Genomic DNA, 13475 nt, shown 5'->3' with positions numbered 1-13475 from the left:
AACTTAAACTCACATTTTTTTTAGAGTAAGGGAAAAGGAAAGACAGCCGGCCCAAAATGATGGTTAACGTGAGTGGCGGTGAGGACGTCCGTGGTCTATTCCGTACTTGTATTACAGGTTGTAGAGGTCCGCCACATGGCGTGCTTGTGCCCTTTAAAACTATAACTTGGTCCGAAGTGGTGCAGTAGTCAGGATGGCCGAGCGGTCTAAGGCGCTGCGTTCAGGTCGCAGTCTCCTCTGGAGGCGTGGGTTCGAATCCCACTTCTGACAATACCTTTTTTTTCTATTCCATCTTCAAATACAGTATGTCAGTTTTATAATTAGATGTACACAAACGTCGACCAAATTGATAACCCCGAAGATATAACCCACGAAAAACTTGTCACGTTCAAAAATATGTCTTATTTTAGGCGTCGCTGAAAACTACCATTACCCATACTGAAATGAAGGGAAATAACACTTGGCGTCGAACTTTTAAGAATTGGTCTCTATATCACCGGGAAGAACAACTGGTTTTATGAACGCATTTTTTATTTGTTTTATTTTCTTCTTTATGTTCTTATTTTGAGGCTACTTTAAAAAGAAACAAACAACAAACTGGCCACCGTTTACCTTTTCATGTCATCATAGCTCCTCGTCGATACAACAAAAAAATGTGTTCGCTAACTGTAGATTTAATTTAGCAAACAAACGAAAAATCCTAAACGTAAAGAAAAAGAAATTGTTCGTACTGTATTGTACTTTCGTAATTGAATTGTTGTCATGTGTGCAACCGACCACCAGGGGACATTCACATTCTTTTTGTACCGAGAACTAGCTAATTGTTTTACGGTAGCTTAATATTACGAACACAAATACACGTACTGCATTGGGTACCGGTATGTACAATATTTGGTGTTGTTGTTGTTTTTTTAATTACGGTTTCACAGAGAAGCCCCAGAAAAAAACGTTACTCTATTACAGTATTTTTTTTAATGTTTCGAACGTGGTTTCATGTTATTTTGCTCTTCATTTCCTGTGCTGTACTTTTTCTATATTTTGAAAGCTTTCTACTATTCTCGTCACTTTTATTAGGCAAATCATGTGTTTGTATTTCATATCATATATATTGTTTCGCTGGCTCATGTTGCCAGCTGTTATCTATCTATCTATCTATCTATCTATCTATCTATCTATCTATCTATCTATCTATCTATCTATCTATCTATCTATCTATCTATCTATCTATATCCATCCATCCATCCATCCATCCATCCATCCGCTATCTATCTATCTAGCTAGCTAGATATTAGCTAGCTACCTAAATTTCTATCAATTTGAGTTATTCTGGGTTGAGTGAACGCTGGCGCGTGTGGCTGCCGCTGCTCACCTGCAGAAAAAATTGTTCCTGACTGTAAAGTGACCTTGGGAGTTTTGAAAGATGCTTAGAAATTACAACCACACTTTACAGCACATCACAGTTTTACTCGCGTATCGTTTTGTTTTTGTACAAAGAGTAGAAAGAAGGAGACAGAATTGATCACATGGTCATGAAACAGATCGTAACTTTTGTTGTTGTTGTTTGTTTGTTTCCCATGAACTTACTCAGCACTGTTTGTTAAGAAAATCACACCACCGAGTGTTCCAAAATATCCTACTTGAAAGCTGTCACTAATTTGATGTTTAAAAAATAGAAATTAAAAAAAAGAAACCACATCGATTTATAGAAAGGTATACAGTATCCGGGTAAGAGGAACCACTTACATCATAGTTTCAACCGTCATGTGGCATCTAGCGGAGGGAGAGAAAGTTTAAAGGCCAACCGACGTCACTTTTTTTTGTTTCCTGACATCAGAAAAACGTTTTATAGCATCTAAAATACCCAAAACACGCAGTATGATATTTTTAGCCAAATGCAAAACAACAATAAAAATGACTGAAAGTGTCCAAAATCTGCAAAAAATTAAGCTGCAAATTGGGTATTTTCAGAAAGTCCCGCCCCCAGTTCGTGACGTCACGCCAGGACGCCCTGCCTTGCTCGAGAAATCAAAACAATGGCTTCAAGATATACTTTCTTGTTACACATCCAGTTATGAATATGATTCAAATAGTTCTGAAGTTGAAAGCATACATGTTTGCAATCCATTAAATAATTTATTCCGTGCCATTTTGAGGTATCTGGGGGCGGGAAATGTAGCACAAAAAGAGACAGAAAATGGCGACAAAGCTCCTGTAAGGAATTAATCAGCCCGTTTCCACATGCTGATTAATTGCTTACATGGAGCTTTGTCACCCTCTTCTGCCTCTTTTTTGGTGCTACATGAAGTTTTCAGACCAAACAAGTACAGCCAAATGCATTGACGTGATGGAAGGACTGCAACAATGTGTCCTTTTTTTCGGTCAGGGGCGTTCCTTTAGTGACGTAGGGTGAGGACTGGTCACCAACTCAAAAACAAGACTTCCGGAATATTCAGCGCGAGTCTTAAAATATAGCTATATGCGGTGGAATCTTTGTAAAATACGCTAAGTAGAAGTCATTTGAAGCCATTTTACAAATTATGGACACAACTTGTCCGGTGGCGTCGGTTGTCCTTTAAGTTACCGTCCGACCGTGTGACGGCTAGTCACACTAACTCACTCACTCACCTCTAAACAAAAACAAACACAAAAAGTTAACTAGTTTCGCACACGTCACAGCCTGAAGAGTCATCCGTCATCACTCGGTTAGCATCATCCTCAAATCACCGACTGTCGACATACTTCACCCCCCGAAAAAAAAAAAAGCCACCACAAACGCCTTTGATGCTTCTCACCCACAGAAGAGATTCCTTAAAATGTCTACAGCTTACCCCCAAACCCCAACGTCCGTGTTCAAAACTTCTTCGTGCAATGCGTCGGTGATGTCACCATTACTTACTTATTTTATTTTGTATTTTGTATTTTTTTTTTACAAGATGGCGCAGAAGAATTTCTTCTCCCGGAAGGGGTTTTCTGAGGCGGGAACTGGCGAGAGCAGCGGGTCTTCTTTGGCGTGCGCTTCGCAGTAGGACATCAGGTCTGCCGCTGCTTTCGATACCTAAAAAAAAAAAAAACATCACCAAATAAAACAATGATGTCAAAATAAGTTGCGTCCATAATTTGTAAAATCACTTCAATTGACTTCTAATGAGCGTATTTTACCAAGATTCCAAGATGAATAAAAAAATATAAATAAATGAAACAACCAAAACGATTCCACCGCATATAACTATATTTTACGTTTTAAGACTCGCGCTGAATATTAAAGAACAACCAACATCACTTTTTTGTTTTTGAACTGACATCAGAAAAACGTTTTATAGCATCTAAAATACCCAAAACAGCTAGACAACTAGCTATATAACTAATAGATAACCAGCCAGATAGCTAGCTAGCCGGCCAGTTAGCTAATAGATAGCTAATAGAAAGCTAATAGATAGCCAGCTAGACAACTAGCTATATAACTAATAGATAGCCAGCCAGAGAGCTAGCCATCCCACTAGTTAGCTAATAAGTAGCAAATAGATAGCTAATAGATAGCCAATAGATAGCCAGCTAGACAACTAGCTACATAACTAATAAATAGCCAGCCAGCCGGCCAGTTAGCTAATAGCTAGCAAATAGATAGCTAATAGAAAGCTAATAGATAGCCAGCTAGACGACTAGCTATATAACTAATCGATAGCCAGCCAGAGAGCTAGCCATCCCGCCAGTTAGCTAATAAGTAGCAAATAGATAGCCAGCTACACAACTAGCTATATAACTAATAGATAACCAGCCAGATAGCTAGCTAGCCGGCCAGTTAGCTAATAGCTAGCAAATAGATAGCTAATAGAAAGCTAATAGATAGCCAGCTAGACAACTAGCTATATAACTAATAGATAGCCAGCCAGAGAGCTAGCCATCCCGCCAGTTAGCTAATAAGTAGCAAATAGATAGCTAATAGATAGCCAATAGATAGCCAGCTAGACAACTAGCTATATAACTAATAGATAGCCAGCCAGAGAGCTAGCCATCCCGCCAGTTAGCTAATAAGTAGCTAATAGATAGCCAGCTAGACAACTAGCTACATAACTAATAAATAGCAGCCAGATAACTAGCTAGCTGGCCAGTTAGTTAATAGGTAGCAAATAGATAGCTAACAGAAAGCTAATAGATAGCCAGCTAGACAACTAGCTATATAACTAATAGATAGCTAGCCAGTTGGCCAGTTAGCTAATAGGTAACAAATAGCTAGCGAATACAAAGGTAAGAGATAGCCAATAAATAGCTAAGCTAGACAACTAGCTATATAACTAATAGCCAGCTAGACAACTAGCTGTATAACTAATAGCCAGCTAGACAACTAGCTATATAACTAATAGATAGCCAGCCAGATAGCTAGCTAGCCGGCCAGTTAGCTGATAGATAGCTAATTTTCTGCTTCATTCCACGTTTAGACTAATAAATCATTTCCTAATTTGACTTCCTTTAAAAAAAATCAAATATATGATTAAAATATCTGTACATTTTAATGTCATGGTTATTTTATTAAATGAGTTTAAAAAAAAAATCACACTTCCTCATCAAGTCATGTGACATGTTTGTCACTTGTTGCTAGGCAGAATTCCTCATGCTCCAGCACAAACTAATGGGGAAGATTAAAAACAGTCACGCAGCTTTCAGGGTCACGCCCACCCACCCGCCTCACCTTTATCCTATCGATGTTGGCCTCCATCTTCAACTGCTCCACCAGCTTCCTGGCTTGTGCGATGCTGGCTGTGTTATTGCTCGCCATGGGCACGGTCTGCGCGGGACAGAAGAATGTGGTCACGTCAACCGGACCGTCATCGTACGTCGCGCTACACACCCACACTCGGTGTAGTATCGCACGCATGCGGCCATTTTATTTATGGCCTCAGTTGCTAGGCAGCTGGGGGCGGGGGGTTGGCTGGGGGTGAATGAGGTGGTGGTGAGGGGCTGCTTTGTCCACAATCCCATTTCGCAGAGATCATCGCATTGGAAGTCATGACAGGAATACGTACACCTAAGTTGTGCAGATATTTTATAAACGTGACGCGGATCAATAAACGCACTCGCTCCTCTCAGAGGCTGCAACCACACTATAGTATAATACAGTGATACATTGGCTTATGAACTTAATTGGTTCCCGGACAGAGTGTGTAAGGTGAAAAGTGTGTATCCCAAAAAATAATTTCCCATAGGAAACCATTAAAATGAGAATAATCCGTTCCCAGGGCCCCATAAAACATAATTTTCTACTTTCTAATTTTCTAAGCCTTAAAGGACATCCGACGCCTTCAGACAAGTTGTGTCCATAATATGTAAAATCACTTCAAACGACTTCTAATGAGCGTATTTTACCAAGATTCCAAGATGAATTAAAAAATATAACAACCAAAAATAAATAAATCGATGAAGAAAGAAGAAACCTTTTCATCGATGGACCACTCCTGTACGACTGAGAGCTTACACAGACGTAAATAAATAAATAAATACATAAATAAAAACAACTAACAAAACAACTAAAAATAAAAAAACTAACTAAATACATAAATATAAATAAATAAATAAAAGGTAACAAAATTAAATACATTAAAAATAAATAAATTGATGAATAAATACATAAATAAACACACAAATAAATAAATACATGAATACATAAATAAATAAATACATAAATGAAAACATCTAAATAATTTAAAAATAAATAAATAAATAAAAAGAAATAAAAATAAAAAAGCGAAATAAATAACATTCAATAAAAAATCAAAATAAAAACAACTCACAAAAAAACTAAAAATAAAAAAACTAACTAAATACATAAATATAATTAAATAAATAAATGAAAAGTCACAAAATAAATACATTAAATTAAATAAACAAAAATTAAAAACTAAGTAAATAAAATTTTATGAAAAAAATCAACATAGAAAAACAACTACATAAATACATACAATTAAAAAAACTAAAACAAATGAATAAAAATAAATGCAAAGTCACTTTATAAATAAGTACAATTAAATAAATAAATATAAATTAAAATATAAATAAATAAATAAATAAATACATCTAAATAATTTAAAAATAAATAAATAAATACAAAGAAATAAAAATAAAAAAGCGAAATAACATTCAATAAAAAATCAAAATAAAAACAACTCACAAAAAAAACTAAAAATAAAAAAACTAACTAAATACATAAATATAATTAAATAAATGAAAAGTCACAAAATAAATACATTAAATTAAATAAACAAAAATTAAAAACTAAGTAAATAAAATTTTATGAAAAAAATCAACATAGAAAAACAACTACATAAATACATACAATTAAAAAAATAAAACAAATGAATAAAAATAAATGCAAAGTAACTTTCTAAATAAGTACAATTAAATAAATAAATATAAATTAAAATATAAATAAATAAATACATCTAAATAATTTAAAAATAAATAAATAAATACAAAGAAATAAAAATAAAAAAGGAAAATAAATAACATTCAATAAAAAATCAAAATAAAAACAACTCACAAAACAACTAAAACTAAAAAAACTAACTAAATACATAAATATAATTAAATAAATAAATAAATAAGTAACAAAATAAATATATTAAATTAAATAAACAAAAATTAAAAACTAAGTAAATACAATTTTATGAAAAAAAAATAGAAAAACAACTAAATAAATACATAAAATTGAAAAACTAAATAAACAAATGAATAAAAATAAATGCAGAGTAACTTTATAAATAAGTACAATTAAATAAATAAATACAAATCAAAATATAAATAAATAAATAAATAAATAAATACATACATGAATAAATACATGAATAAAGCATAGTGTCACCCCATCTCTGTATGGTTGACTATTTATGAATTCACGATCTCAAAATGGATTACATGGAACACCGTGCAGACACAATTGTGCCTCCCGAATGGAAAATGGGGTCGAGGTTTCCTTCCTGAGCGCGATTGACGAGTCAAAGTCATCTTTTGTATCGAGGTTATTGTTTCACGACTCAGGGGAGACGTTGAAAAAAGGGCTCACGGATTGCGATCAGATTAGGACTTTAATGGCCTTGTTAGTCTTAAAAAGTGATGGACTTTTGTGGGTCTAGTTGTGAAAAACAAGACAGCCAAATTTAAAAAAAAACTGGCATTGGCAACTGAATTTTCAAGACATTTAGTTTAACTCTGACTTTAGGCATCATTGTTATTGTTATGAGATTTTATGGCAATAATTTTTCAGTAACACTAAGATTGTGATTTAAAAGCATGCATGTGTGTGCGTGTCAACAGTGAAAGGTCACCGGACATCATCAAAAAACAAAATGTACAACAGGTGGTCAATTCAAGCTCGTTTCCAGTCACCAATCATCGACCGTTCATTGACAAAAAGACAATCGACTTTACCTCTCGTCTGCTCACGCCGCCGGCACTCCGCTTCAATGAGTGCAGCTCAAGTCAGCGAGTTGAGCTTGGCAATCTCTGGAATAAAAAAATGAATGGAAAAAAACAATGTGAAAACGTGAAAATCGCGACAGCCGTCATTCACGCGTCACAAAATACGAAATGTGTCCTCAAAGCAGCATTCGCAGATTCGGATATTTTGTCTTTTGCTTTGAGGGATTTTATTTCCATTTCCCAAGAATTCTTTCCCCGTAACATCACCAAATTGGGCCAGTTGTGGGCCCACGCGCTTTAGGTTGCCCACCCCTTGGTTTAAGTGGTTCATTCTCCTTAAGCCTTGCCTCGATGGCGTCATTGTCCGCGGACACGTGACGCTCACTGTCTGTTGCTTTTGAAAAATGGACCAATTACTCCGCATGAGCAGATCTGCAGAGGAAGGGAATTCCGGCTGTCGTAAATTCAGCACTGATGCGGCGTGGCAGAAAATTATCCATTCCGGGGTGGGGGGGGGTGAGAGAGAGAGAGAGAGAGAGAGAGAGAGAGAGAGAGAGAGAGAGAGAGAGAGAGAGAGAGAGAGATGAAGAAAATATCACTCCTCAAAAGTGCCAAACAGCAAAATAAACGTTCCTAAGCGAGCAAACAAGGGGTGTAAAATGTCGCGATTTAGCATATTTTTATATAACATGCCCAATGTTGACAAACACAATCGATCGAGACGATCGCCTACAGTCACGTGACCGCCAACTTGTGACTGTTTAGCTCTGAAAGTTCACCTCACAGGGAGTGGCCGTGTGGAAAACGACATGGTAAACTGTTCTTGTGTGCTTTTAGAAAGATATATAAATGAGTTTTTCTCAACCTGGGTTCTTTTGAACCTTAACGGGTTCGATGAGTCGGTCTCACATGTTCAACGGAGGCTCTGCCATGGAGGTGAAGGGACACGGGACTCGTGTTTATGAGTTATGACACGCCCACTTTGTTATCATTGGCTGCCGAAGATCACGTGACGTTGCTTCTCCAATCAGTGCTCTTGAGATGTCACCGTGTGACTGTCGTTATCATAAATCGTGAGAAAACAATATTTATCTCGTTAAATTGTATCGACTTGTTTCCATTTTTAATAAATGTGTTTTTAATATTTGGCTATCGATTTAAAAATAAATGTTTTTACATTTTAAATTAAATTAAATTAAAAATTAAATGTTAAATTTAAGTGACAGACAGAGAAAGACAGCTAGCTATATAGATAGCTAGATAGGTAGGTAGGTAGGTAGGTAGGTAGGTAGGTCGGTAGGAAGGTAGGTAGATAGATAGATAGATAGATAGATAGATAGATAGATAGATAGATAGATAGATAGATAGATAGATAGATAGATAGATAGATAGATAGATAGATAGATAGATAGATAGATAGAACGTAGCATGCCTGTTTCTCGATTGGGATGCGATTGGGGTGAGCCAACTGGCGCTGTTGCGAAGCACGTGTTGCGTGGGTCAGCGTGTGATGATGACATCCCAGGCGCCACAGGAGACTTCCCGCCCAGGAAAATGTAATTGCAGGCCCCATCGAGACTGCCAATCTGTTACTCTGATATCTAACTGCTCTGTACACTCCCCACCCCCACCCCAGATCCCCATCGTCCTTTCCAAGCTAATTATCTTGACAAGATTTTTCCTCGTGTGTCAAAGAGAAATGAAGACCATCGTTAGGTAGGGAGTGTCTTCTCGTTGTGCGACCACAGCATGGTAATTAAACATGTGTCCACGGCCCTGCCATCTGGACTCTGGAGGAAGAGTGATTATGCTACTAAGATCGACATAGAGAGACACCTACCATGTCTAACCCCCTTACCTATACTCAAAAGAGGCCTGTCAAACATCATTCAGTTTTTCACCCTTGAAACTTTGGCTACCAGTATTTTGACATATTTGTGCAACAGAAACCGTGATGCAAAACCTTGTTTTCGGTTTCCTATGAAAGCGATTGAATGGTACAAATGAGGCTAAGATATTTAGAGCACCAACTATCTCATTATAACGCTACATTAGCTTATAGGCTTGTTTTCCACGCATCATTTGTTCACACCACTCCAGAGACTTCCACCTTGAAGTCCCCATGACATCGTCCACCATCAACCGAGAAGCAATTTCGGTAAACTAAGTGACCGACCGACAAACAGCAATCGTCTACACACATAGGGGGTGAAAGTAAATCAAGACTCACAGTGGGACCACTGCCACCCGTCATCATTCCATTAACCCGGACATCTGCGACACCCTAAGCACACCCTTGCCCATATTTGTCGTCTATATTTTGGTGTTTACGTGCATCTTGGAGGTTAATCTCGGCCCCAGAAGGATGGGTGGGGTGCGGGGGTGTGGGGTTTCGGTAGGACGCAATGGCCCAGGAAATGATGCATCTCCATGGAGTCTAGGGGGGCAGCAGGGAGGAGGCTTATTGCTCCAGGGGAGCGCTACTGTGCTCTCTTTATGTTTCGCAGATCAAACGCCGGCGTCCTGCTATGTCTTCTCTGTTGGAATCGAGGAGCGATAACCAATCAAGGACGATTCTACAAGCATGAAATGTTTACAACCGGGGGGAAAAAGGGTTAAAAACCTTGAAATTGCCCGTTACGCAACAGCACAGCGATGAAGTGCGGGAGAAACAATGACTAAGAGCAGTGCGCCAGATGCAATTTGAGGGGTACTTTGATGTTTCCAAGGTGGCAAACACACGCTGGATGGTTTTTGGGCGATGCGAAAAGATCAGTTATTGCAGTTCTTAGGTTAAGAGCTAAGATACAAGTTGAAACGCATCTCCATGGTTGCGAGTGCAGTGGAGATAAATAAATGTGTCCTCTGGAACCAATCAGCCAGCCAAGAATAACAGTGTCAGACTGCTGGGCTGTTAACAATATGACAAACATCCGGCCTTGTTTAGATTAGTGAGAGTGGGATGGGGGGAGTGTACCCGGGAGTCCTCAAAGGGATCTTTCTTGACATTTTTGGCAGATGGGACGATCATGATCAAGGAAGATTTGGATTCTGACAAACTCTGGACTAAAACTGGCAAAGCGTAAACAAAATCGGCATTCCTAGTTGATCGGGGAATCTTACTCGCTCAAGAACTTGGCTGTAGAGTGTCCGTTTCAGGACTGGAGGGGCCAGCAGAGTGGAAAATTCGAATTGGTTTCTCTCTTTGTTCACTTGGACAAGGCAATAAACTCCCTCACTCTATTCTAAGATACATGTACGAAACCAAGACTTTAAAATTAAAGTTATGGGTCCAGAAAAAATCAGATAATTTCAGAAATAAGGTCTTCAGACTACAGAATCTCATAGGAAAAATAAACAAACAGTATATGGACTCAACCTGGACAACTGAGTCCATTACGGTGGGTACTCCAGTGGACATCTTATCATGAGATCAAAGACTAACTTTTTGCGGGGAGAATCAAAAACATACCGTAAATAACCTAAGAATGACTTGGTTAGTTGCTACAAGAGACCTGAAGGACTCTTAGATTGATTTCAACCCGCAGTCACAAGTCTAGACCTCAAGCCTACCACTGATTCGAAATCTGAACCCGAAGAACAACAAAATCCCTGATCTGGACCTTACCTTGAAAGCACCACTTGAAATAGCCCCAGAAAATTGAAGAAACATCCAAGATTTTGGGGGGTTTGTTTGGTTATCTGTTGAATCTTCTTGATCTTGTCCTGGAAAAGTGAAACACATCTGAGGTGACAAAGATTGAGACCGAGACTTTCGGATTGTCATACAGCGAAGAACTTGCCTGCTTTGACAATCAAAGAAATAGTCTGAAGACGCCGTTGGTTTGTTACACTCTTTGATTGACAGTGATTACAACAGTGGACAGATTATCAATCAGGGTGGATGAAAGGGTTCAAAGTCCCTGAAAGACTCCAGTAGACTCAAGGGTTAGCCCTGAATCAAAACGCAGTCACGGCCTGGGGCGGTTGAACTTTCAGTTGTCTTTATTCCATCGATCCTTATCTAGAGACGTCTTAGGTCAGCCAACTACGGGCTTGGAGGTCCACTGTCCTGCTTGTGTTCCAGCTCTTCTGGCTGAAACACACCTTATTCAGGTGACCAGATCATGAGCCAGTTGTTAAGTAGATGTAAAATGATTCTGATGATTTGAATCATGTGTGTTGCTTCTGGGAGACCTGGAAAGAAGGCTGAATAAGGGCACTGGTTGGAGACCCCTGTCTTGGGTAGTCCTCAAAGTTTTGAGACCTCAGATTTTTAACTGCTCAATTCAGAGGTGGCGTGTATACTTGAACCATGACATATCTACCTTGGACTTCTGATAGACAAAAGATCCAATCTGGGACTTGGTTGGTCAATCCTTTTGTTGGACTCTGTGTCATCAAGACTTGTCAACTTTGGTCTTCACACAGACACAAAAAAACAGGCAATCTTATTCTCTGTCCACATGGTAAGATTGAATTCAGTCCAAAGTTCAGACTTGGCATTGGACCACTGGACATTGTCTGAAGTTCTGGTTCGGGTCTTGACTGCTGTATGACTTAGAGAATCAGGTCATGTTTTAGTCAACAAGACCAACTGAGACATGGTTGTTTGGTTTTGTTTTGTGGCATTGGTTCAACCAAGCCTGGTCTACGTCGGTCCTAACTTGACTTGGATCGGAATCTTTGGATTCCGATCTCCCTCCTGCTATGCTTATTAAGCTTATCAAAAGCGAAAATCAACACATGTCAGGAGCAAACAAGTGTGACGAGTACAAAGGCCACACAAAAAAAAAAAAATTGGAGTCTTTAACTCAACGTCATCCTTCCAAGCCTATTAGCCCAGAGGCCGTTTCCACCCCCCTTGACAAACGTGCTTTTTTCCGTTGAAACCCGGATGGCACACAAACCAGCAGCTCAGCCGGCGGGATTGTCAATTCCCTTCACAATTCCCCTCTCGTCATCCCATCACCGATGTTTTTTTTTTTTTTTTGGCAACACTTGTCAACCTTTTCTCTTTTTGCTCGGTGATCTCAGTGGCCTTGAGAAGACCGAAATGCTAAACGGGTCAGGACACGCGGCGCAAAAAAAAAAAAAAAATACAAAAATAAGGGATTGCGCGAAAGCACGACGGTGCCTTTGTGCCTGCATACAATTTCCTTGTGTATGCTTTATGACAAAACAGACCCCCCCCCCCCCCCATCCCACCTCACACCCCTGTATCCCCTCCCTGCTTCCCCTCTTTCCTCGTCTGACCACGACATGCTCCCAATGATTGGAGCTTTACCCCTGTCCACCTTTTCATTTTTGGATTAGCAGAGGGAATTTTTCTTTCACGAAGAGGGAGTAAATGGGTAGTGGGGCGGGTTCCTGACATGATCCCGTCTAGCATCATCACAATCAATCAAGGCATAGCATACCCCATGGTATGCCACCGTTTCAATGAATGCAGAGGAAAAAAACAACATCAACAAATTGTCTTTTTTTACCTTTTTCTTTTTCAATGCCCGACGTGGCAGCAAAACGCATCCAGTCAAGGCGGAGACGAGCTTACATCCACTCCGGGATGCCCTGTTCTTCCCTGCTCTCCCTGGCTGAGATCCTCCCTTCGCCTGCCTCTCCTCGCCTGCCGCTCCCACAGTCTCCACCCTCGAGCCAGGCTGCAAGAACAAACGCCCCTCCACCCATCTCCTCCTCTTCCTCCCCCATCTCTGTCTGCTATCATCAATGTGCTCTGTCCATCCAGAGATCAGTCATATAAACTAAATACAGGTAACATCCGACTTACGACCACCCGTACTTACGACCACGAACTCCAGACTTTATTTTTATTTTTTTTTTAATTCTACGCATGGCACCGCGACGCGCTAACAGGCCGGCAACGCGTCCGACGATTTTGGCCAGCCAGCCAGCCAGCATCTCACTCTTGCACAGCAATCAACCATGTGATGGCACCAGAGGGCCGAGGAGTTTGCGAGTCATTTAGCCTTCAAGTCTCTAAACAACATTTTGAATGGATTTCGACTTACGACCATTTTGACTTACGACCGTTTGGTCAGAACGGA

The 13475-nt window shown here is 39.3% G+C and overlaps 1 protein-coding gene and 1 non-coding gene across 4 annotated transcripts; one reads left to right on the top strand and one right to left on the bottom strand.

The window, feature by feature from the left end:
* The first annotated feature begins 187 nt into the window (after positions 1-187).
* trnal-cag (transfer RNA leucine (anticodon CAG)) lies at positions 188-270 on the top strand. Its single transcript has one exon. It is a non-coding gene; the product is annotated as a tRNA-Leu (tRNA).
* A 1179-nt stretch (positions 271-1449) lies between these two features.
* Positions 1450-13056, bottom strand: gng2 (guanine nucleotide binding protein (G protein), gamma 2). Of its 3 annotated transcripts, none has more exons than XM_089004794.1 (5): positions 12900-13056; positions 11039-11136; positions 7420-7494; positions 4688-4783; positions 1450-3055 (listed from the first exon to the last, which is right to left on the bottom strand). In XM_089004794.1, exons 4-5 carry the CDS (start codon positions 4772-4774, stop codon positions 2927-2929), a joined length of 216 nt encoding a protein of 71 aa, XP_088860920.1. In that variant the 5' UTR covers positions 4775-4783; positions 7420-7494; positions 11039-11136; positions 12900-13056; the 3' UTR covers positions 1450-2926. The 3 variants fall into 3 exon arrangements, with proteins under 3 accessions (XP_088860920.1, XP_088860923.1, XP_088860921.1); XM_089004797.1 differs by lacking the exons at positions 11039-11136; positions 12900-13056 and adding exons at positions 7758-7881; positions 8276-8350; XM_089004795.1 differs by lacking the exons at positions 11039-11136; positions 12900-13056 and adding an exon at positions 8276-8372.
* Positions 13057-13475: the final 419 nt, after the last annotated feature.

Source organism: Hippocampus bargibanti, linkage group LG09, assembly GCF_051943395.1.
Source record: "Hippocampus bargibanti isolate YZ-2025 linkage group LG09, ASM5194339v1, whole genome shotgun sequence".
In the NCBI taxonomy this organism is placed as follows: Eukaryota; Metazoa; Chordata; class Actinopteri; order Syngnathiformes; family Syngnathidae; genus Hippocampus; species Hippocampus bargibanti.
Note: the sequence above shows the minus strand (reverse complement) of the source record. Positions and strands in the feature narration are given on the sequence as shown.